General features: G+C 45.9%; 1 protein-coding gene across 1 annotated transcript in view; it reads left to right on the top strand.

Annotated features, from left to right (window-relative positions):
* Nucleotides 1–4,774: 4,774 nt before the first annotated feature.
* Nucleotides 4,775–25,232, top strand: part of ANKRD24 (ankyrin repeat domain 24) — a gene marked incomplete at both ends in the record, with an annotated part of 49,214 nt that continues 28,756 nt past the window's right edge. Inside the window, 7 exons of the mRNA XM_081314913.1 lie at nt 4,775–4,843; nt 11,146–11,276; nt 12,667–12,755; nt 13,488–13,552; nt 16,309–16,366; nt 18,853–18,923; nt 23,605–23,711. Coding sequence (XP_081171039.1) covers nt 4,775–4,843; nt 11,146–11,276; nt 12,667–12,755; nt 13,488–13,552; nt 16,309–16,366; nt 18,853–18,923; nt 23,605–23,711 — 590 coding nt within the window. The remainder of the gene's footprint in view (nt 4,844–11,145; nt 11,277–12,666; nt 12,756–13,487; nt 13,553–16,308; nt 16,367–18,852; nt 18,924–23,604; nt 23,712–25,232) is intronic.

Below are 25,232 nucleotides of genomic sequence, written 5' to 3' on the forward strand. Positions count from 1 at the left end.
TCTTTAATGAAAGGGGGGGGGGGAAATCCCAGCAATTGAGGGATTGAGATTAAAAAAAAAACAATAGCTGGAGATTTAATTTAATTTAATAATTTAATTTGTATACCGCCCTTCTCCCGAAGGACTCAGGGCGGTGAACAGGGCAATACATAATAAAAAACAGGATACAAAAATTAAAAAGTAATTAAACAACTGTGCCCGTAATAATTAATACATATTAAAAGTTAAAACTAATTTATAAAAAACCCAATCCCATCCCATCAGACCAGGCCAGCTTGTTCAAAAAAGAAGGTTTTGAGATCGCGCCCAGGATGATTTGACGAGGTCCCGTCAAGTCAGTCTGGACTCTTAGCAGTCAGAAGGAAATCCTCATCCTGGTCCTTCAGCTCTTTCTCCATTGCTCCTCTCACTGAGTCCATCTCTCTTCCGCCTGGTGGACCTCATCATCTTCTCGTTCCTTCCGTTTTTCCCCAGCATCGAAACCTTGGCCAGAGCACGATCCCAAAGGAGCTTTTTTCAGGAGGCAACTGGGCTTTCTTTGTTTCCCTTTGAAGAGGTTTCGCTTCTCGTCCAAGAGGCTTCTTCAGCTCTGACTGGATGGTGGGGAAAATGGAAGGATTTATACTCCTTGCAGAGAGCCGGTCGTTTGCATCCTTTTAGAGCAGGGGTGTCAAACTCAATTTCACGGAGGGCCGCATCAGCATTGCGGTTGCCCTCGGGGGGCGGGGTGGGTATGGCCAGGGTGGGCGTGGCCTACTGGGTGGGCGTGGCTAGAGCGCGTATGGCCTACTGGGTGGGCGTGGCCAGCTCTACATCGTTCGCATCAAGGGTGCCTATGGGGGCCTGGGCAGGAGTGGGACAGATCTGGGGGTCTCTGGCAGAAGGAGGGTCTCTGGGCCAGGGCCAAGGCAGTGGGGGCCATTACTGTTTCCAGGATGGCTTCACGGGCCGCATGAAACCACTTCGCGGGCCGGATCTGGCCCCTGGGCCTTGTGTTTGACATGTCTGTTTTAGAGAGTCGTTGAGGCCACTTGGAGGTTTACCTGTGTCCCCACGGTCATCTGAGTGGGGCAAATGGGTGTGGAGCCTCAACAGTTCCAAGAAGGCTCCACACCCATTTGCCCCACTCAGGTGACGCTGAGGAGACAGACAAGCCTCCAAGTGGCCTCAACGACTCTCTAAAAGGATGCAAATGACCAGCTGTCTGCAAGGAGTTTAAATCCTCCCACTCCCCAACATCCAGTCAGAGCTGAAGAAGCTTCTTGGATGAGAAGCGAAACCTCTTCAAAGAAAACAAGAAAGTCCAGTTGCCGCCTGTAAAAAAGCACCTTTGGAACAACCGCGACCTGGATGACTGAGAATCTCCATAGATAATGATGATGATGATGATGATGATGATGTTGGAACGGACCTTGGAGGTCATCTAGTCCAACCCCTTACTCAGGCAGGAAACCCTATATACCATTTCAGACAAGGGGCTGTCCAGTCTCTTTCTCGAGTGATGAAGCATCCACAACTTCTGGTGGCAAGCAGTTCCACTGGTTAATTGTTCTCAATGTCGGGGAATTTCTCCTTGGTTCTAGGTTGCTTCTCTCCTTGATGAGTTTCCATCCGTCGCTTCTCGTCCTGCCTTCAGGCGCTTTGGAGAATAGCTTGGCTCCCCTCTTCTTTGGGGCAGCCCCTTTGGGGAATCCCACAACCGCAGCTTCTGGAGGCAGGTTGTTCCACTGGTTAGTTGTTCTCACTATCAGGAAGTTTCTCCTTAGTTCTAGTTCTAGAGATCAGATATCAGAGCACTGGACCGTAGAACATAAAACACAGAATAATAGAATAGCATAGGATAATAGAGTTATTCTAAGGGACCTGGGAGGTCTTCTAGTCCCACCCCCTGTTCGAGCCGGAGACCCCACAGCATTTCAGACAAATCACCGTCCAGTCTCTTCTTGAAAACCTCCAGTGATGGAGCAGCCATAAGTTCTGGAGGAAGGTAGTTCCACTGGTTAACTGTCCTCGGTGCCCTTAATTCTTGGTTGGAGGTCTCCCTGATAAATCTCCATCCATTGGTTCTTGTCCCGCCCCTCAGGTGCTTTGGAGAACAGCGTGACCCCCCTATTGGGGGGTCCATAAGTGTGGAAAAACAGCCGTGACACTTTTTTTTCAATGCCCTTGCAACTTTGAATGGTCGCTAAACGAATTGTGGCAAGTCGAGGACTACCTACGTCTATGACGATTTACTCTTTGTAATCGTGCTACCGTGCTTGGCAGCTGGAGTAGCTCTCTTAAACCCTGCGGCAAGAAAGGTCATAAAATGGGGCAAAAGTCATTTAACAAATGTCTCACTTAATGACAGACATGCTGGGCTCACTTGTGGCCATAAATCCAGGACTCCCTCCACTAACTTGGAATGACGAATCTGGCCAGTTCAACAGCAACGTCTTTTCCAGGCTGGCTGTGTGTTCCCATGCTACGCCCCTAACCTGGTTAGTCAGCGTCAAGCATCTTCCAACGTTTGAGGGGCTGCCCCTGTTGTGATTCAGGGTCAGCCTGTGGGTTCGGCAGTTGGGTCGGACGACTCAGAGGAGGAGGAGGGGGGTGTTGAAGACCTTGTTGAGGGGGTTGAAGATCTTGCTGATGAGAGTCCTCAGCCAGGCCCCTCCCACTTGGTCACCACGGAGACCCAGCTGTGTGAGCCTGACAGCGTGGATGAAGATGACCCACAGCTGGCCCTGTTCAAGGACGCCCGACACAGGAGGCAGTCAAGTAGGAGTAAACAGAGGAAGGCAATGGGGCTCCTCGGAAGGAGGCAGAGAGAAGCCACGCCCTGAACTCTATATAAGGGGAATGTGTGGGAGGGCTGGTTTGCTGAAGGCAACCGCTCGGATGGTTCATGTTTCTTAAAGCTCCTGTTTCTTGGTTCGTGTCTTGTTTGTTTTTGTAGATATAAATTTGGCAGGCTTAATTCCAGCCTCTTGCCTTCTTGTAAAAGGGGTTGTCCCTGCCTTTTCTGCAGGGCCGGTAGCAGGCTGGCACAGAACAGCCCCAGAGAAGAGGGAGTCAAGCTGTTCTCCAAAGCACCAGAGGGCAGGACAAGAAGCAATGAAGGGAAACGAACACAAAGAGAGGAGAATTCCTTAATTGGAGTCCTAGTGGACGATCGCTTAAACGTGAGCCAGCCGTGTGCAGCAGCTGCCAAAAAAGCTAATACAATCCTGGGTTGTATAAACAGAGGCATAGAATCAAGATCACACGAAGTATTAGTACCACTTTATAAAACCCTAATAAGAACACATCTGGAATATTGCAGCCAATTTTGGTCACCATATCACAAAAAATACGTTGAGAGTTTGGAAAAGGTTCAGAGAAGAGCAACTAAGATGATTAAAGGCCTGGAGGCTAAAACATACAAAGAAGGGCTGCAGGACTTGGGTTTGGCTAGTCTAAAGAAAAGAAGAAATAGGGGAGACATGATAGTAGCACTGAGGCGCTGCCACAAAGAAGCAGTGGGGGGTGGGGGTTCAACCATTTCTCCAAGCCAAGAAACAACGGATGGAAACTAATCATGGAAAGAAGCAACTAAGGAGAAACTTCCTAACAGTGAGGATAATTAACCAGTGGAACTCCTTGCCTCCAGAAGTTGTGGGTGCTCCATCACTGGAGGCTTTTAAGAAGAGACTGGACAGCCATTTGTCTGAAATTGTATAGGGATAATGTAATGTAGTAAAAGGGACGTGGTGGCTCAGTGGGTTAGGACGCTGAACTTGTCGATCGGAAGGTCGGCAGTTTGGCGGGTCGAATCCCGAGTGCCGCGTAACAGAGTGAGCGCCTGTTACTCGTCCCAGCTTCTGCCAACCTAGCAGTTCGAAAGCACGTAAAAATGCAAGTAGAAAAATAGGGACCACTCCGGTGGGAAGGTAACAGCGTTCCGTGCGCCTTTGGCGTCTAGTCATGCCGGCCACATGACCACGGAGACGTCCTCGGACAAGCGCTGGCTCTTCGGCTTTGAAACGGAGATGAGCACCGGCCCCTAGTCGGAAACAACTAGCACGCATGTGCGGAGGAACCTTTACCTTTAAAGGAATGGAATGGAATGGAATGGAATGGAATGGAATGGAATAGAATAGAATAGAATAGAATAGAATAGAATAGAATAGAATAGAATAGAAATAGAAATTAGAATGGAATAGAATAGAATAGAAATAGAAATAGAAATTAGAATAGAATGGAATGGAATGGAATAGAAAATGGAATAGAATAGAATAGAAATAGAAATAGAACAGAACAGAACAGAGCTGGAAGGGACCTTGGAGGTCTTCTAGTCCAGCCCCCTGCTCCAGCAGGAGAAGCTATACCATTTCAGACATTTCAGTAGGGTCTCCTGCCGGAGCAGGGGGTTGGACTAGAAGACCTCCGAGGTCCCTTCCGGGGGGGGGGCGGTTTGCTTGGTCTCTCTCTCTCTCTCTCTCACGCGCGCGCGCGCGCGCACACACACACACACACACACACACACACACACACACACACACACAGAGCGAGCGAGCGAGCGAGCGAGAGCCCAGGCACCCCGGCCAAGTCTCCTTTCCGCCACGAGAGGGCGCTGCTCCCACGCGGCTGTGCCCCAGGCAGGCCTTTGTGCCGGTGCTGCGGCTGAGCTTGGACCATTTTCGCTTCCATCTGCAACGGCGGCGGCCGGCCGGCCCCGAGCATCTCTCTCCCCCCTTGGATTGCCGCCCTCTTTCTGCACCAGAGCTGGGGGGGGGGCAAACAAGCCGGAGGGATGGCGACCCGCTACTTCCTCGGAGGAACCATGAAGCAGATTTGCTTCTGCGCCGCCTCCCCCTTCGCGGTACGTCCTGCAGCAGCCCCTGTTTCTCTCCCTCCCGGCTCCTTTTCCTTACGCCATCCTCCCCCCTCCTCCCCTACCCCCCCCCACACACACACACTGCCCACCTCTCTGCTGCCTTTGCAACCAGCCTCATTCCCCATCTCGCCGGATCCTTGTGCGTGTGTGTGCGGTACAAGCGTGTTTGCCTGCGTGCCTGCGTGTGCTGCTTTGCAAGCAGCTGGACTGGCATCTTTCTGTCAAACGTTGTTAAGGTTGCAGAGAAGCGAGGTTGGGGAAAGGGAGGGGGTGGGTGGGAAGGCCGTAAGCGGGAGAGGAGGGGCAGTTTGCGCTCTGTGCATGCCCAGAGGGTCAGCGAAGGCCGTACCCATCGTCCACTCCCCTCTCCCTTGCGCTCTGGAAGGGCTCCAGCTGTGCTGTGCGGAAGGAACCTAAAGACTATTTGGAAGCAGAGTGTTTTGTAAAGGCGGTACTCCCGGCATAGCATTCCTCCTTCCCAAGGGATGAGGGAGAGGAGGAGGATGAAGAAGAGGAATTATCACCTTCATCGCGTTGTCTATTTAGCATGATATCCCTGTCAAAGGATGTCTTGTCTCTTTTCCTACTTCCCTTGTGGTTTTAAAGGGATGTCTGTCTGTTTTCCTGCTTTTAAGGATGCAACTGTCTGGTTGCCTGGTTCCCTTCCTCCCACTGTTATCCTCACAACAGCCCAGTGAGGTAGGCTTGGCTCAGAGACGAGCTGTTAATGGAACGACGGAAGGGACCTTGGAGGTCTTCTAGTCCAATCCGCTTGCTCAAGCAAGACAACCTTACACCATCCTAGACGAATAACAGAATCACAGAGTTGAAAGTTTGGCTGCTTTAAAAAAGTGGAAGAAGGATTGGCAGGAATTAAAAAAAAGGATGTAAAAGAAGAATAGAATAGAATTAGAATAGAATTGGAATAGAATAGAATAGAATAGAATAGAATAGAATAGAATAGAATAGAATAGAATAGAATAGGGAAAAATAGAATAGAATAAAAATAGAATAGAATAGAATAGATATTGGAATAAGAATAGAATAGAATAGAATAGAGAATAAATAGAATAGAGAATAGAATAGAACAGAATAGAATTAGAATAGAATAGAATAAAAATAGAATAGAATTAGAATAGAATAGAATAAAAATAGAATAGAATAGAAATAGAATAGAATAGATATTGGAATAAGAATAGAATAGAATAGAATAGAATAGAATAGAATAGAATAGAATAGAATAGAGAATAAATAGAATAGAGAATAGAATAGAATAGAACAGAATAGAATAGAATGAGAATAGAATAGAATAGAATAAAAATAGAATAGTATAGATAATAGAACAGAACAGAATAGAATAGAATAGATGTTGGAATAAGAATAGAATAGAATAGAATTAGAATAGAATAGAAGCTGGACGGGACCTTGGAGGTCTTCTAGTCCAGCCCCCTGCTCAAGCAGGAGAACCTATCCAATCTTTTCTTGGAAACCTCCAGTGTTGGGGCACCCACAGCTGTTGGAGACAGGTAGTTCCACTGGTTAATTGTTCTAACCGTCAGGAGAATGTTAGTCAAGGTCACTTCACCAGCATCACAGCCAACATGAACCCTCTAGAATTTCCACCCCGGTTTAAAACCCTTGCAATACTCAAAATTTAATTTCAGCTTTTCTTGGGATATTGCCAACCTGCCCGGTCCGATTCGCACCCTGTCCCCTCTGTTTGATCCACATTTCTCGGAGTTAAAAGTTCCCCCTCCCCCTTCAGTTCTTGTCAATGCAGTTGAAAAATGCTTTAATGCCAGTAAGACTCTGTGTGTGTGTGTGTGTGTGTGTGTGTGTGTGTGTGTGTGTGTGTGTCTGCCTTCTCATGTCTCTTCCCAGTTCACCCTTGCAACGTTGCAAGGTAGGTCTGGGCGAAGGAAAGGGATGCTTTTCCATGTTCTGGGTTACCCCAGAAGAGGATTCTGAAGCAGCCAAGCCAAGCCGGGGGTGTCGGAAGGTTGAATGCAAGGAAGGAAGAGTGGAATTTTCCGTCGGAGGAAAACCCGTCCGGTGGCTGGATCTGCAAAAAAAAAAAAAAAGTGGAAACAGTTTGTCCTTCAGAGCCATCTTGGCTGCTAGACATTGTTCTGTACCAGCCTACTACCGGCCCTGCAGAAAAGGCAGGGACAACCCCTTTACAAAAAAGGCAAGAGGCTGGAACTAAGCCTGCCAAATTTATTGACATAAAACAGAGCAAACAGAGCCAAACAAACACACGAACCAAGAAACAGGAGCTTTTCAAGCGGTTGCCTTCAGCAAACCAGCCCTCCCACGCATTCCCCTTTTATACAGTTCAGGGCGTGGCTTCTCTCTGCCTCCTTCCGAGGTGCCCCATTGCCTTCCTCTGTTTACTCCTGATTGACTGCCTCCTGCGTCGGGCGTCCTTGAACAGGGCCAGCTGTGGGTCATCTTCATCCACGCTGTCAGGCTCACACAGCTGGGTCTGCGTAGTGACCAGATGGGAGGGGCCTGGCTGAGGGCTCTGCGGAGCCTCAGGGCTATCCTCTGCAGGCTCTCCAACACCCCCCTCCTCCTCCTCTGAATCGTCCGACCCAACTGCCGAACCCACAGGCTGACCCTGAATCACAACAGACATCTTGAAGACACCAATGCAGCATTTGGCCAGATTGGCAGAAGTGGCTGCCCTTGGCTTTTTCACTTGACCAAAGAGGGTTTTTTTTCCCCCCCCAAGGAGGCAACTGGACTGTCTTGTTTTTCCTTTCGAGAGGTTTCGCTTCTCCTTCCAAGAAGCTTCTTCCGCTCGGACTGGATGGCGGGGAAGGGAAGGTATTTATGCGACGCAGTGAGCCACGTGCAGATCTGTACGGTCGGTCGGGGGAAACGAAAAACAGCCACTTCACAAACGCAGGGCACAGCACAAGGACGAGCAAACCCATCCGGACAAGATTCAGAAGTCCATCTGCAACTGACAGACGAAGGCCGCTCTTTCGAAGTCAGCAGAGCCCGCATTTTGGACGGAGAGGGCCGCTGGTTTGAAAGAGGGGTCAAAGAGGCTGTCTAGGTGAAAATTGAACAGCCCCCTCTCGACAGAGGATGGGGGGAGGGGATACGACATCATCTATCTCCAGGCTACAACACGGTCCTTTCAACGTTTCCAAGAAGGCACCACAACCATTTGCCCCGCTCAGCTGACCCTGAGGACACAGATAAGCCTCCAAGTGGGCTCAACGGACTCTCTCAAAGGATGCAAATGACCAGCTGTCTGCAAGGAGTATAAATCCTGCCATTCCCCCACCGTCCGGTCAGAGTTGAAGAAGCTTCTTGGAGGAGAAGTGAAAGGTCTTCAAAGCTGCCAAAAAAGCCAACACAGTGCTAGGCTGCATTAACAGAGGGATAGAATCAAGATCACGTGAAGTGTTAATACCGCTTTACAAGGCCTTGGTAAGGCCACACTTGGAATACTAAATCCAGTTTTGGTCACCACGATGTAAAAAAGATGTCGAGACTCTAGAAAGAGCGCAGAGAAGAGCAACAAAGATGATTGGGGGACTGGAGGCTAAAACATATAGGGAACAGTTGCTGGAATTGGGTATGTGTAGTTTAATGAAGAGAAGGGTAAGGGGTGAGATGATAGCAGTGTTCCAGTATCTCAGGGGCTGCCCCAAAGAAGAGGGAGTCAAGCTGTTCTCCAAAGCACCTGAAAGCAGGACAAGAAGCAACGGATGGAAACTCATCAAAGAAAGAAGCAACCTAGAACTAAGGAGAAACTTCCTGACAGTGAGAACAATTCACCAGTGGAACAACCTGCCTCCAGAAGTGGTGAATGCTCCAACACTGGAAGTTTTTAAAAAGAGACTGGACAGCCATTTGTCTGAAATGGTATAAGGTTTCCTGCCTGATGACCTCCAAGGTCCCTTCCAACTACTACTACTACTACTACTACTACTTCTTCTTCTTCTTCTTCTTCTTCTTCTTCTTCTTCTTCTTCTTCTTCTTCTTCTTCTTCTTCTTCTTCTTCTTCTTCTTCTTATTATTATTATTATTATTATTATTATTATTATTATTATTATTATTATTATTATTATTATTATTATTATTATTATTATTATTATTATTATTATTATTATTATTATTATTATTATTATTATTAAGAACAACCGAGAAAGTCCTGTATCTTTGGGACAACCATGACCTGGATGACGGAGAATCTCCATAGACCTTTAGTTGACCAGTTTAACCAGTATCCCTCATATTTTCCTGGGCTGTCCTCTTATTCCCAAACCAGATATCATCCTGCTTAGCTTTGTGGGGTTGTTGTTGGGTTTGTTTTTTTTTAGCTTTGTGTTTAACGTAGCAGGTAAGAGTCAACCATCACGTCAAGCTGCAATACGTGGTTTGTTGATCAGGATGTAAGATGTGGGGTGTCTGTAGGGATCGAGGGCTTTGCAAAACCAGCTTGAGTCGACTGGGCAAATTTATCGTGAAGGAGGTTCTGGTGTTCCCTCAAATTTTCTTCTTTTTAGGAAGGAATTCTCCTTCACAAGGGGACCTGAAGACACGGCGTTGGCGATGGGCCAAATTCTAGTCCTCTGTTTTAAATCAGAATCAGAATAGAGTTGGAAGGGACCTTGGAGGTCTTCTAGTCCAGCCCCCCGCTCAAGCAGGAGAACCTATACCATCTCAGACAGGTGACTGTCTATCCTCTTCTTAAAAACCTCCAGTGATGGAGCGCCCACGATTTCTGGAGGCAAGGAGTTCCACTGGTTAATTGTCCTCGCTGTCAGGAAGTTTCTCCTTAATTCCAGGTTGCTTCTCTGTTTGGTCAGTTTCCAACCGTTGTTTCTTCTCCTGCCTTCAGGCGCTTTGGAGAATAGTTTGACCCCCTCTTCTTTGGGGCAGCCCCTGAGATATTGGAACACTGCTATCGTGTCACCCCTATTTCTTCTTTTCTTTAGACTAGCCAAACCCAATTCCCGTAGCCATTCTTCGTATGTTTTAGTCTCCGGGCCTTGGATCATTTACTAAAATGAGCCTTGGTGGAGCAGTGGGCTAAGGCCTCCTTAAGTAACACCAGCTGCCTGCAATTAGTGCAGGTTCGCATCCCACCAGGCTCAAGGTTGACTCAGCCTTCCATCCTTCCAAGGTAGGTAAAATGAGGACCCAGATTGTTGGGGGCAATTAAGCTGACTTTGTAATAATGCCGCTTGGGGTGTGTGTGAAAGCCCTAATAAGCAGGCATATACATAGAATGAAGGCTATTGCTAAGCACATTGATTTGTGCTTAAATTGTAAGCCGCCCTGAGTCTTCTGAGAAGGGCGGGATATAAATGGAATTAAAATAAAATAAATAAATAAATAAATAAAATGATCTCTCCTCTGAATTTTTTTTTCCAAACTCTCAACATCTTTTTTTTTATTTTTTTGTGATACGGTGCCAAAAAAAAGATAATAATAATAATAATAATAATAATAATAATAATAATAATAATAATAATAATAATAATAATAAGAAGAAGAAGAAGAAGAAGAAGAAGAAGAAGAAGAAGAAGAAGAAGAAGAAGAAGAAGTTGGAAGGGACCTTGGAGGTCATCTAGTCCAACCCCCTGCTCAGGCAGGAAACCCTATACCATTTCAGGCAAATGGCTGTCCAGTCTCTTCTTAAAAACTTCCAGTGTTGGAGCATTCACCCCTTCTGGAGGCAGGTTGTTCCCTGGTTAGTTGTTCTAACTGTCAGGAAGTTTCTCCTTAGTTCTAGGTTGCTTCTCTCTTTGATGAGTTTCCATCCGTTGCTTCTTGTCCTGCCTTCGGGCGCTTTGGAGAACAGCCTGGCTCCCTCTTCTTTGGGGCAGCCCCTGAGATATTGGAACACTGCTATCATGTCACCCCTCACCCTTCTCTTCGTTAAACTAGACACCCCTAATTCCAGCAACCGTTCCCTCTATGTTTTAGCCTCCAGTCCCCCAATCATCTTTGTTGGTCTTCTCTGTACTCTTTCTAGAGTCTCGACATCTTTTTTACATCGTGGTGACCAAAACTGGATGCAGTATTCCAGGTGTGGCCTTACCAAGGCATTGTAAAGTGGTATTAGTACTTGAGAGTTTTGGGGGGGGGGAAAATCAGCGTATCTGAAGGTGTACATCAAATCTATCCTTTCTAAGGAGCTGTTTCCTGAGTTGCCGGTCAGACGGAGAAGCTTGGCTGGGTCTTCCAAGTTGGGTGGGCTGGGGAGGACTGGGAGGAAGTCATTCCTTGCCTGTGCCCCAACTGGTCCTGTTGGATTTCAGAGCCAAGACTGGAACAAGAACGACGAGAAGCTGTTGCAGGCGGTGGAGCTGAACGATGCGGAGCGAGTCTCCTCTCTCCTGCTCCGGAAAAGCTTGGTCCCCACCAAACTGGACATGGAGGGGAAATCAGCGTAAGCCTTTCCTCCCCTCCCCTCCCCGCCTCTTCTTTCCCCTCCCTTCCCCATTCCTTTTCTTTCCCTTCCCTTCCTTCCCCTCCCCCATCTATTTCCTTCTGTTTCCCCTCCCCCTTCCCTTTCCCGGACCTTCCCTTCCCTTTTCACATCCTTTCCTTCCCTCTTTTTCAGTTTTGCATTCGTCACTTTTTTTCCTTCCTCCATCTGTCCTTCCCTCAACTTCTTCCCTTCCCCTTCCCTTCCTCATCTATTTGCTCTTCCTTCCTTCCTTCCTTCCTTCCTTCCTTCCTTCCTTCCTTCCTTCCTTCCTTCTTTCCTCCTTTTTTCTTTTCTCCTTTAATTTCCATAATCCTCTCCCTTCTTCCTTTCCTTTCCTTTCCTTCTTTCCATTCCTTTCCTTTCCTTTCCTTTCCTTTCCTTTCCTTTCCTTTCCTTTCCTTTCCTTTCCTTTCCTTTCCTTTCCTTTCCTTTCCTTTCCTTTCCTTTCCTTTCCTTTCCTTTCCTTTCCTTTCCTTTCCTTTCCTTTCCTTTCCTTTCCTTTCCTTTCCTTTCCTTTCCTTTCTCCTTTCCCCTCTCCCTCTCTCCCCCACCCCTCAGCCCTTTCCGACTTCCTACTCTAGCCTCCTGGTGGTCTCCCATCCAAATAATAGTCCTGCTTAGTTCGTGGGCCTGCAGAGGGTCAGCCGAGGCCCGCTCCCCGCTGAAGCCAGGGGGGGGCTAAGCCTGGATGAATGGCGCTTCCTCCTCCCCCTTTGGGGGTCTGAGAAGGGTTCACCTGGCTGCAGAGAGGGGGCAGTCGCTGCTCACCTGCGGCTCTCCATCAGCTGGGCCCCGCCCAGACTTTCCCACGGAGTCACGGACTCTAGACAGGGGTTACACCTCCGAGGTTGCCCGTCCCTGCTTTCTCCTGCAGGCCCCTGGGCGTACAAAGAGTCCCCGGCGTAACAACCATTTGTGTAGCGACCGCTCAAAGTCACAACAACGAGAAAAGTGGCTTTTTGCGCCTGCGACCGTCACAGCGCCCCGCTGTTCAGAATTCTGACGCTTGGCAACTGCTTCATATTTATGACGGTCGCGGCGTCCCCGGAGGGTGTGTGTGTGTGTGTGTGTGTCACGCGATGCCCTTTTGCGACCTCCTGACAAGCGAAGCCAATGGGGTGGGGGAGGCAGTTTCACTTCACAGCTGTGTGACTCACTTCACAACCGCAGCGATTCACTTAACAACGGTGGCCAGAAAGTCCGTTAAAATGGGACAAAAGGCGCTTAACAAATGTCACGCTTAGCAGCAGGGATGTTGGGCTCCCTTGTGGTCGTACGTCGAGGACTGCCCTCATGGGATTCCCCCCTGGCTATTGCCGGTTCCCAGGAATTCATTTTCCTCTTGCAGGTTTCACCTGTGTGCCACGAAGGGAAACGTGGGCTGCTTGGAGGTGATGCTGGCCCACGGGGCGGATGCTCTGACCACCGACGGTTCCGGTGAGATGACCTGCAAGGCCTCTTCCAACTCTGCTTTCTGTTCTCTTCTGTTCCTGTTCTTATTCTATTCTATTCCGTTTTCCATTCCATTCCATATTCTGTTCTGTTCCATATTCTATTCTATTCTATTCTATTCTATTCTATTCTATTCTATTCTATTCTATTCTATTCTATTCTATTCTATTCTATTCTATTCTATTCTATTCTATTCTATTCTATTCTATTCTTCCATTACTTGTATGTACAGTGAGAGCTTCTGAACCGGAGACAAATTCCTTGTGTGTCCAACCACACTTGGCCAATAAAAGAATTCTATTCTATTCTATTCTATTCTATTCTATTCTATTCTATTCTATTCTATTCTATTCTATTCTATTCTATTCTATTCTATTCTATTCTATTCTATTCTATTCTATTCTATTCTATTCTATTCTTCCATTCCTTATTCTATTCTATTCTATTCTTCTATATTCCATTTTATATTCCATTTTATATTCCATTTCCTATTCCATTCCATTCCATTCCATATTTTCTATTCTATTCTATTCTATTCTATTCTATTCTATTCTATTCTATTCTATTCTATTCTATTCTATTCTATTCTATTCTATTCTATTCTATTCTATTCTATTCTATTCTATTTTCCATTCCATTTTCCATTCCATTCCATTCCATTCCATTCCATTCCATTCTATTCTAATGTTTTTCCTGTTCTGATCTTCTCCACCGTAGGTCACACCGCATTGCATCTCTCGGCAAAACACGGCCATCCCCAGTGTGTCAGCAAGCTGTTGCAGGTAAGAGATGGATGCTCAAAGGCTCCAAAGATGGCGCCGGGGGTCTTCAGAGGGCGTGGCATGTATCAGAAGGGGCGTGGCTCCAGTTGCGTGGCTGCCATTTTGAGTTTCTCTTGACTTCTCCCTGGGGCTTTGGAAGCTCCTTGTTATTGATAGGTTAGATCACTTTAAGACTTGTGGACCTCAACTCCCAGAATTCCCTAGCTGAGAATTACCTATACAAGTAGTCCTCGACTCACAACAATTCACTTAGTGACCATTTGAAGTCACAACGGCACTGAAAAAAATGTGATTTATGACCGTTTCTCATGACCATTGCAGCAACTCCACAGTCACGTGGTCAGAATTCGGACACCTGACAGCTGACTCATATTTGTGACAGTTGCAGTGTTCCGTGTGTGTGTGTGTTTGTTTTGTGACCTGACAAGCCAACGGGAAAGCGAGATTCCCTTAACTTCACTTTAACAGGTGCAGTGATCCATTTAACAACGGTGGCAAGAAAGGTTGTTTGATGGGGCAAAATTCACTTAACAACTGTTTGGCTTAGCAACGGAAATTTGGGGCTCAGTCGTGGTCATACGTTGAGGACTACCTGTATTCTTGGTTTAACTAAAAACATCCTGGTGTTGGGTTTATAGATAGTGCTCGAATTATGACCGGTCACGTAGCAACTGTTACAATTACAATGGACCTCCTAGGCCAGGGGTAGGAAACCTTGGCTCTTTTATGACTGGTGGACTTCAACTCCCAGAATTCCTGAGCCAGCCATGCTGAGGGGAAAGGGAGAGGTTTCCAAGCTGAGCCATGCTGGCTGAGGAATTCTGGGAGTTGAAGTCCACCAGTCATAAAAGAGCCAAGGCTGCCTACCCCTGGGCTAGCTCAACTAGATAGCAGCTCTCAGCCAAGTCTGGCTAATCTTGAAGATAAATAGTCTAGGAACTGTTTGGTACATGAATGGGAGACGACCAGGAAAAGTTAGGCCTTTAGGCTAAACTAGGAAGTGAAACAAACCATATTGGAAGAAGACCGTGACAGAACACTTCTGTATAGGTAGTCCTTGACTTATGGCTGCAACTGAGCTCAGCATTTCTACTGCTAAGCAAGACAGTTGTTCAGTGAGTTTTGCCCCATTCTGCGATCTTCCTTGCCAGAGTTGTTAAGTGAATCACTGCAGCCGTTAAGTTAGTAACAAGGTTGTTAAAGTGAATCTGGCTTTCCCCATTGGCTTTGCTTGTCAGAAAGTTGTAAAAGGGGATCACGTGACCCTGGGATACTGCGACTGTCATAATTAGGAGTCCGTTGCAAAGCACCCACATTGTGAAAAAGTGATTGTGGGGATGCTGCAATGCTCATTAAATGTGAAAATGTGGTGACAAGTCACTTCTGCAGTGTCGTTTTAACTTCAAGATAGTCAGTAAGCAAATGGTTGTAAGTCAAGGACTACTTGCATTGTTACCCAGAAAGCTGCTGAGTATTAGATGCAGGCAAAATGTTTTGAATTTGAAATATTTAAAACTTGAAATGCCTTCTTTCCAGTTAGAAATTGCTTTTCCGGGTTCACAATTTAAGACAAAATTGGCTGTTATCACTGTGATAACCTATGACTTATATACAAGCTATAAACCAACTCTACATCCGGTGGAATTACTCGTTTGTACTTTTAGAGCAGGGGTCTTCAAACGTGGCCCTTTTATGACTCATGGACTACTCCCAGAATTCCTCAGCCAGCATGGCTCAGCATGGAAACCTCTCCCTTTCCCCTCAGCACGGCTGGCTCAGGAATTCTGGGAGTTGAAGTCCATGAGTCATAAAAGGGCCAAGGTTGCCTACCCCTGGCCTAGGATGTATTTACAACATGTCCATGGAGATTTATTGCAGAAAATGTTTTGAAGAAATTGGCAAGAAGAGGATTGTAATCGGTTGCCAATAGTTTTGCTGCTTTAAAAAAGTGGAAGAAGGATTGGCAGGAATTAAAAAAAAGGATGTAAAAGAAGAATAGAACAGAACAGAACAGAACAGAATAGAATAGGACAGGACAGACTAGAACAGAGCAGAACAGAATAGAAATTAGAATAGAATAGAACAGAATAAGGAATAGAACAGAACAGAAGAAGGAATAGAACAGAACAGAACAAGGAATAGAACAGAACAAGGAATAGAATAGAATAGAATAGAATAGAATAGAATAGAATAGAATAGAATAGAATAGAATAGAAGTTGGAAGGGACCTTGGAGGTCTTCTAGTCCAGCCCCCTGCTCAACCTATACCGCCTCAGACAGGTGACTGTCCAGTCTCTTCTTAAAAATCTTCTGTAATGGAGCACCCACAATTTCTGGAGGCAAGCTGTTCCACTGGTTAATTCTCCTCACTGTTAGGAAGTTTCTCCTTAGTTTAAGTTTTAAGTTTAAGAAGATCGAAGAATCTTTGGTGGAATGGATGAAGTGGAGGTTTCGGAAAGCAAGGCACAAGTTATAGATAAAGGGATGGAAAGTGATTTGGGGAGAGCTGAGAAAAAGATGACTTTGTTTAAGACTTAGAGCAATCCCAGAAGGCCACGGAGAAGATAGGAGAAAAAAGATGGTGAAATCTGACTTAATTTCCTGGATTGGGAGGAAGAGATAACACTGAGATAAGGCAACTGCTCATCTTTGCAAACTTCTCTTATTCTGATCAGGGTTACTCCCAAATATATAAACCTCAGAGTCCAACTTTCATTGAATTTTTGACGCTACGTTTTTCTCTCTCGCCTCCTAAGTCTTCCTGCCCCGTTGATGTAGCCGATAGCCAGGGAAGGACTGCTTTGCACCATGCAGGTAAGTTCTCCTCCCTCCTTCTCGAGCCTCAACATCTTTTTTTGCATCGTGGTGACCCACACTGGACACACTATTCGAACGTCTAGAATAGAATAACAAGAGTTGGAAGGGACCTTGGAGGTCATCTAGTCCAACCCTCTGCTCAGGCAGGAAAAACTATACAATTTCCAAGACAGATGGCCGTCCAGTCTCTTCTTAAAAACTGCAGTGGTTGTATGTGCGAGGACTGATTGTATGAAGTCGCTTTTTTCACTGCGGTTGTATTTCCGAATGGTCACTAAATGAATGGCGGCAAGTAGAGGTCTATCTGTGTTTAGACGGGGCCTCGCCAACAGATCTGCTCAGTTCTGAATAATAATAATAATAATAATAATAATAATAATAATAATAATAATAATAATAATAATAATAATAATAATAATATAATAATAATTAATGATAATAATAATAATAATAATAATAATAATAATAATAATAATAATAATAATAATAATAATAATAATAAGAAGAAGAAGAAGAAGAAGAAGAAGAAGTAGTAGTAGTTGGAAGGGACCTTGGAGGTCATCTAGTCCAACCCCCTGCTCAGGCAGGAAACCCTATACCATTTCGGACAAATGGCTGTCCAGTCTTTTCTTAAAAATTTCCAGTGTTGGAGCATTCACAGCTTCTGGAGGCAAGTCGTTCCACTGGTTAATTGTTCTAACTGTCAGGAAGTTTCTCCTTAGTTCCAGGTTGCTTCTCTCCTTGACTAGTTTCCATCTGTTGCTTCTTGTCCTGCTTTCAGGCGCTTTCGAGAAGAGCTTGACTGCCTCTTCTTTGGGGCAGCCCCTGAGATACTGGAAGGCTGCTATCATGTCACCCCTCGTCCTTCTTTTTATTAAACCAGACAGACCCAATTCCAGCAACCGTTCCTTGTATGTTTTAGCCTCCAGTCCCCTGATCATCTTTGTTGCTCTTCTCTGCACTCTTTCTAGAGTCTCAACTTTTTTTTTACATTGTGGTGACCAAAACTGGATGCCGTATTCCAAGTGTGGCCTTACCAAAGTATTGTAAAGTGGTATTAGTACTTCACGTGATCTTGATTCTATCCCTCCGTTAATGCAGCCTAGCACTGTGTTGGCTTTTTTGGCAGCTGCAGCACACGGCTGGCTCATAGTTAAGCTGCTGTCACTTGGAATTGTTTAGGCCTGGAAGTCTCATCCTTCCCCTTGAAGTTTAAAACCCTCAGCACAGGTAGTCCTCGACTTACAACAGTTCATTTAGTGACGGTTCACAGTTACAGCGGCACTGAAAAAAAAGTGACCTACGACTGTTTTTCAGACTTACAACTTTTTTTTTTTAATCCCATTTATATCCCGCCCTTCTCCAAAGACTCAGGGCGGCTTACAATTTAAGCACAAACCAATGTGCTTAGCAATATGTTGCGGCATCCCCACGATCACGTGATCAAAATTCGGACGCTTGGCAACTGACTCATATTTACGACCGTTGCAGAGTCCCGGGGGGGGACGTATCACGTGATCCCCTTTCGCGACCTTCCGACAAGCAAAGTCAAGGGGGGGGGGGTGGAGGGAAGCCAGATTCATTTAACAACCGGCTTAACGAACAGAATAACTGCAGTCATTCACTTAATGACTTTGGCAAGGAAGGTCGTAATGTGGGACGAAATGCGCTTAACGAATGTCTCACCGAGCCGCATAAAATTTGGGCTCCGTTGTGGTCGTAAGTTGAGGACCGTCCGTACTCATGAGAACAGGGAGGGATGCCTGAAGTTGTAAATTGCAGGCAAAACTTACCAAAGAATCTGAAAGAATTGTCAGTGACGCTGGATGGGTTCTCATTTGGTTTGTCTTGCAGTGGAAGTGCCTAACAGGGTAGGCCACCTTGGCTCTTTTATGACTTGTGGACTTCAACTCCCAGAATTCCGGAGCCAGCCACGCTGAGGGGAAAGGGAGAGGTTTTCAAGCTGAGCCAGCCTGGCTCAGGAATTGTGGGAGTTGAAGTTCATGAGTCATAGAGATGCCAAGGCTGGCTCAGGAATTCTGGAAGTTGAAGTCCACAAATCTTACTAGACCATGGGTAGGCAACCTCGGCTTTTTGATGACTTGTGGACTTCAACTCCCAGAATTCCTGAGCCAGCCATGCTGAGGGGAAAGGGAGAGGTTTCCAAGCTGAGCCACGCTGGCTCAGGAATTCTGGGAGTTGAACTCCAGGAGTCATAAAAGGGCCAAGGTTGCCTACCCAAGGCCTAGGCCGCTTTATGACTCGTGGACTTCAACTCCCAGAATTCCTGAGCCAGCCACGCTGAGGGGAAAGGGAGAGGTTTCCAAGCTGAGTCATGCTGGCTCAGGAATTCTGGGAGTTGAAGTCCACCAGTCATAAAAGAGCCAAGGTTGCCTGCCCCTGCCCTAACCCATTAAGAAAGTGTCTCTTTTACCCTCTTTTTAAATATATATATATATATATATATATATATATATTTCCAGCCATCCATGGGTCTATCTCTTGTTTGGAAATTCTTTGTGACTTCAAGGCTTCCTTGAACCCCAAGGACCAGGTAAGAGTCTGCTCGGCCTCCATGCTTCAGCTCAGGCTGAGCCCTTTCTGGGGTCACTTCGTTTTTGCTTCTTTTGTTCTCCCAACCAGACGGAAGGCCTGAGTAACTCACCAGGCCTGCAACCAGGCTGTGATCCTGATTGGCCTCTGAAAGGCTATCCAAAGGGTGTGTAATTTGCAATATCTATATATCTACGGTATATATCTATATATCTATATCTATATCTATATATATCTATATCTATCTATATCTATATCTGTATACATATCTATATACATATATACATATACATATACAGGGAGTGCAGAATTATTAGGCAAATGAGTATTTTGACCACATCATCCTCTTTATGCATGTTGTCTTACTCCAAGCTGTATAGGCTCGAAAGCCTACTACCAATTAAGCATATTAGGTGATGTGCATCTCTGTAATGAGAAGGGGTGTGGTCTAATGACATCAACACCCTGTATCAGGTGTGCATAATTATTAGGCAACTTCCTTTCCTTTGGCAAAATGGGTCAAAAGAAGGACTTGACAGGCTCAGAAAAGTCAAAAATAGTGAGATATCTTGCAGAGGGATGCAGCACTCTTAAAATTGCAAAGCTTCTGAAGCGTGATCATCGAACAATCAAGCGTTTCATTCAAAATAGTCAACAGGGTCGCAAGAAGCGTGTGGAGAAACCAAGGCGCAAAATAACTGCCCATGAACTGAGAAAAGTCAAGCGTGCAGCTGCCAAGATGCCACTTGCCACCAGTTTGGCCATATTTCAGAGCTGCAACATCACTGGAGTGCCCAAAAGCACAAGGTGTGCAATACTCAGAGACATGGCCAAGGTAAGAAAGGCTGAAAGACGACCACCACTGAACAAGACACACAAGCTGAAACGTCAAGACTGGGCCAAGAAATATCTCAAGACTGATTTTTCTAAGGTTTTATGGACTGATGAAATGAGAGTGAGTCTTGATGGGCCAGATGGATGGGCCCGTGGCTGGATTGGTAAAGGGCAGAGAGCTCCAGTCCGACTCAGACGCCAGCAAGGTGGAGGTGGAGTACTGGTTTGGGCTGGTATCATCAAAGATGAGCTTGTGGGGCCTTTTCGGGTTGAGGATGGAGTCAAGCTCAACTCCCAGTCCTACTGCCAGTTTCTGGAAGACACCTTCTTCAAGCAGTGGTACAGGAAGAAGTCTGCATCCTTCAAGAAAAACATGATTTTCATGCAGGACAATGCTCCATCACACGCGTCCAAGTACTCCACAGCGTGGCTGGCAAGAAAGGGTATAAAAGAAGAAAATCTAATGACATGGCCTCCTTGTTCACCTGATCTGAACCCCATTGAGAACCTGTGGTCCATCATCAAATGTGAGATTTACAAGGAGGGAAAACAGTACACCTCTCTGAACAGTGTCTGGGAGGCTGTGGTTGCTGCTGCACGCAATGTTGATGGTGAACAGATCAAAACACTGACAGAATCCATGGATGGCAGGCTTTTGAGTGTCCTTGCAAAGAAAGGTGGCTATATTGGTCACTGATTTGTTTTTGTTATGTTTTTGAATGTCAGAAATGTATATTTGTGAATGTTGAGATGTTATATTGGTTTCACTGGTAAAAATAAATAATTGAAATGGGTATATATTTGTTTTTTGTTAAGTTGCCTAATAATTATGCACAGTAATAGTCACCTGCACACACAGATATCCCCCTAAAATAGCTATAACTAACAACAAACTAAAAACTACTTCCAAAAATATTCAGCTTTGATATTAATGAGTTTTTTGGGTTCATTGAGAACATGGTTGTTGTTCAATAATAAAATTAATCCTCAAAAATACAACTTGCCTAATAATTCTGCACTCCCTGTACATATACATATACATATACATATACATATACATATACATATACATATACATATACATATACATATACGGGACGCGGTGGCTCAGTGGGTTAGGACGCTGAGCTTGTCGAACTGAAGGTCGGCAGTTTGGCGGGTCGAATCCCGAGTGCCGTGTAACAGAGTGAGTGCCTGTTACTCGTCCCAGCTTCTGCCAACCTAGCAGTTCGAAAGCACGTAAAAATGCAAGTAGAAAAATAGGGACCACTACGGTGGGAAGGTAACAGCGCTCCGTGTGCCTTTGGTGTCTAGTCATGCCGGCCACATGACCACGGAGACGTCCTCGGACAAGCGCTGGCTCTTCGGCTTTGAAACGGAGATGAGCACTGGCCCCTAGAGTCGGAAACGACTAGCACGCACGTGCGGGGGAACCTTTACATATACATATACTGTACATATACATATACATATACATATACATATACATATACATATACATATACATATACACAGGGCTTTTTTTCTCATAGAACGCTCAGAACGGAGTTCCGGCACCTTTTTTGGATGGAACCTTGTAGGGTAGGCAAGGCAGGTTGTATGACGTGTGTGAGTTCCGGCACCTTTTTCTTTTACAAAAAAAGCACTGCATATACATATACATATACATATACATATACATATACATATACATATACATATACATATACATATACATATACATTTGTTGTTGTTGTTAGTTGCGAAGTCGTGTCCGACCCATCGCGACCCCATGGACGACGTTCCTCCAGGCCTTCCTGTCCTCTGCCATCTTCTGGAGTCCATTTAAGCTCACGCCTCCTGCTTCAGTGACTCCATCCAGCCACCTCATTCTCTGTCGTCCCCTTCTTCTCTTGCCCTCAACCTTTCCCAGCATGAGGCTCTTCTCCAGTGAGTCCTTCCTTCTCATTAGGTGGCCAAAGTATTTGAGTTTTAGCTTCAGGATCTATACATATACATATACATATACATATACATATACATATACATATACATATACATATACATATACATATACATATACATATACATATACATATACATATACATACACATACACATACACATACACACATACATACATGCATACACATATATATATATGTTAAATGTTTGTTGAGTATTTAGATTACCTTGCTAGGCCCCAAACACGGGACAAATCTTATTTCCTGTTTCAGCCTAACCCAAGGCCATCCACAGGCAGTGGTCACAGTAGTGACAGTGATATATACATTTCCTCCTTCTCCTCCTCCTCCTTCTCTTTACCCTCCTGTTTTCTCTTCTCTTTTCCTTTCTTCTCCTTCTCCTCGTCCCCCTTGTCTTTCTTCTCTTTTCTCTCCTCCTCTTCCGCTTCCTCCTCCTCCTTCCCCTCCTCCTGTTTCCTTTTTTCCTTCTCCTTCTCCTTCCCCTCCGGCTTTCTCTCATCCTTTCCTTTTCCTCTCCTTCCTCATTCTTCTTCTTTTCTTTCTTTCTCTCTTCCCTCCTCCTCTCCTCCTGTCCTCCTCCTGTTTCCTCTTCTTCTCCCTTCTCCTTCCACCTTCTCCTCTGCATCACTCTTCTCCCTTCTCCCTCTCTCTAGACCTTCCTCTTTTCTCTTATCCCTTACTTTCCTCTCCTCCTTCTCTTCTTCTCCTTGTCTTTTTTCTCTCCTCCTCTTCCATTTCCTCCTCCTCCTCCTGTTTCCTTTTCTCCTTCTCTTTCCTCTTCCCCTTTTTGGCCTTCTTCTCCTTCCTCCTGTTTCCTCTTCTCCGTCTTCTCTTTCCACATCTCCTTCTCTTCCCCCCTTCCTCCGTATCCTCCTGTTTTCTCTCATCTTTTACTTTCCTCTCCTTCTCTCCTTCTCTCTTTTTCTCTCTCCTTTTCCTCCTCCTCGTCTTCTATTTCTCCTCCTTCTCCTCCTTCACCTCCTCCCATTTCCTTTTCTCCTTCTCCTTTTCTTCTCTTTTCCTCTTCTCCTCCTGCTCCCTCTTCTCCTTTCCTCTTCTTCTCTTTCTCTCCTCCTCCAGATACTTTCCTCTCCTTCTCTCCTTCTCTCTTTTTCTCTCTCCTTTTCCTCCCATTTCCTCCTCTTCCTCCTCCTTCACTTCCTCCCATTTCCTTTTCTCCTTCTCCTTCTCATCCCTCTTCTTCTTTTCTCCTCCTCCTTTCCTCTTTTTTCTTTCCTCTTATCCTTCTCTTTCTCTCCTCCTACTCCTCCACACCCTCCTGTTTTCTCTCGTCCTTTACTTTCCTCTCCTTCTCTTCTTCTGTCTTTTTTCCCTCTCCTTTTCCTCCTCCTCATCTTCCATTTCCTCCTCCTTCTCCTCCTTCACTTCCTCCCGTTTCCTCTTCTCCTCCTCCTTTCCTCTTCTCCTTTCCTTCTCCTTCCTCCCGTTTCCTCTTCTCCTCCTCCTTTCCTCTTCTCCTTTCCTTCTCCTTCCTCCCGTTTCCTCTTCTCCTTTTCTTCTCCTTCCTCCCATTTCCTCTTCTCCTCCTTCTTTCCTCTTCTCCTTCTCCTTCTCTTCCCCGCCTCCTCCACACCCTCCTGTTTTCTCTCGTCCTTTACTTTCCTCTCCTTCTTTCCTTCTCTTGTCTTTTTCCCCCTCTCCTTTTCCTCCTCCTCGTCTTCCATTTCCTCCTTCCCCTCCTCCCTTTTCCTTTTCTCCTTCTTTCCTCTTCTCTTTCCTCCCCCTTCTCTTCCTCCTCCTGTCCTGCCTTCGATAACCCTAAGCCTTCAAAGGAAGGAAGGAAAGTGGTGATGAACTTGCTACAACGGAGGCACGGATGTTTTTAACTGACCGGGCATTGTGCTCCCCGCTTTCTCCTGGCAGGACGGAGTCACCCCTCTCATGCTGGCAGCCAGGATGAACCACTCGGAGCTCTGCCACTACTTACTACACCGCGGAGCAGCTGTTAACGCCAGAGACCAGAGAGGCCGGTGAGGAAACCGGCGGCCGGCCAGGAGTTTGTCTCTCTTGTTCCACGTGACACGAGGCTCCGACCTCATTACAATAATAATAATAATAATAATAATAATAATAATAATAATAATAATAATAATAATAATAATAATAATAATAATAATAGAGACAGCAGAATAGACAAAAAAGAACTGGAGAAGATCACCAAATACAAAGACCTACAAATAGAAATAGGAAGACTGTGGTAAAGGCAAGCAAGGGTAGTACCTATAGTAGTAATAGGTGCCTTGAGTGCCATCCCAAAACAACTGGAGCACCACTTGAACCCCATCATCGACATTGACAAATCCGCCATTAGTCAATTGCAAAAGGCGGCCTTACTAGGAACTGCTTCCATCCTGCGACGAGATCTGTAATACCTTCAAACATCCACACCTGCCTATCCTGGGTGCTTGGTAAGGAGTCGATAGGTAGACAAAAATGCCAGATCCAGTCTGAACATCTGGCTGACTTTGCAATGATATAATAACAATAACAATAACAATAACAATAACAATAACAATAACAACAATAACAATAACAATAACAATAATTGATGATGATGATGATGATGATGTTGGAAGGTACCTTGGAGGTCATCTAGTCCAACCCCTTGCTCAGGCTTAAAACAGTTCATTTAGTCGCCGTTCGGAGTTACAACGCCAGTGAAAAAAGCAACTTAGGACCGTTATTCACACTTAACGACCGTTGTTGCAGCGTCCCCCCACGGTCACGGGATCATAACTCGGACGCTGGGCAACCGGCTCGTAATTACAACGGTGGCCGTGTCCCCGGGAGTCATGTGATCCCATGTTGCGACCTTCCCGCCAGCAAACACAGTCACCGAATGTCTGAGTTTCGACCGCGTGACCACGCGGATGCTGCAACGACGGTCGTAAGCGCGGAAAACGGTCCTAGGTCACTTTTTTTCAGTGCTGTCGTAACTCCGAGCGGTCACCAAAGGAACGGTCGAAAGTTGAGGACTACCTGTACTTATTGACAGTATTGTGTTTACATCCATCGCAGCTGTGAGATTCTATACAGCTCACACAATAACCGGATGGTGGTTTTCTGGGAAGACGTTTCATTAACAAACTAGGTAACATTGTCAGTGCTAAATAGGAGTGGAGCTTGCTGTTGTGATTCAGGGTCAGCCTGTGGGTTCGGCAGTTGGGTCGGATGACTCAGAGGAGGAGGAGGACGGGGGTGTTGAAGAGCTTGCTGATGATGGCTTTGAGGCTCCGCAGAGCCCCCAGCCAGGCCCCTCCCACCTGGTGGAGACCCAGCTGTGTGAGCCTGACAGCGTGGATGAAGATGACCCACAGCTGGCCCTGTTCAAGGACGCCCGACGCAGGAGGCAGTCAAGTAGGAGTAAACAGAGGAAGGCAATGGGGCTCCTCGGAAGGAGGCACAGAGAATCCACGCCCTGAACTCTATATAAGGGGAATGTGTGGGAGGGCTGGTTTGCTGAAGGCAACCGCTTGGATTGTTCCTGCTTC

Source organism: Vipera berus (assembly GCF_964194415.1).
Source record: "Vipera berus genome assembly, chromosome: 1".
NCBI lineage: Eukaryota > Metazoa > Chordata > Lepidosauria > Squamata > Viperidae > Vipera > Vipera berus.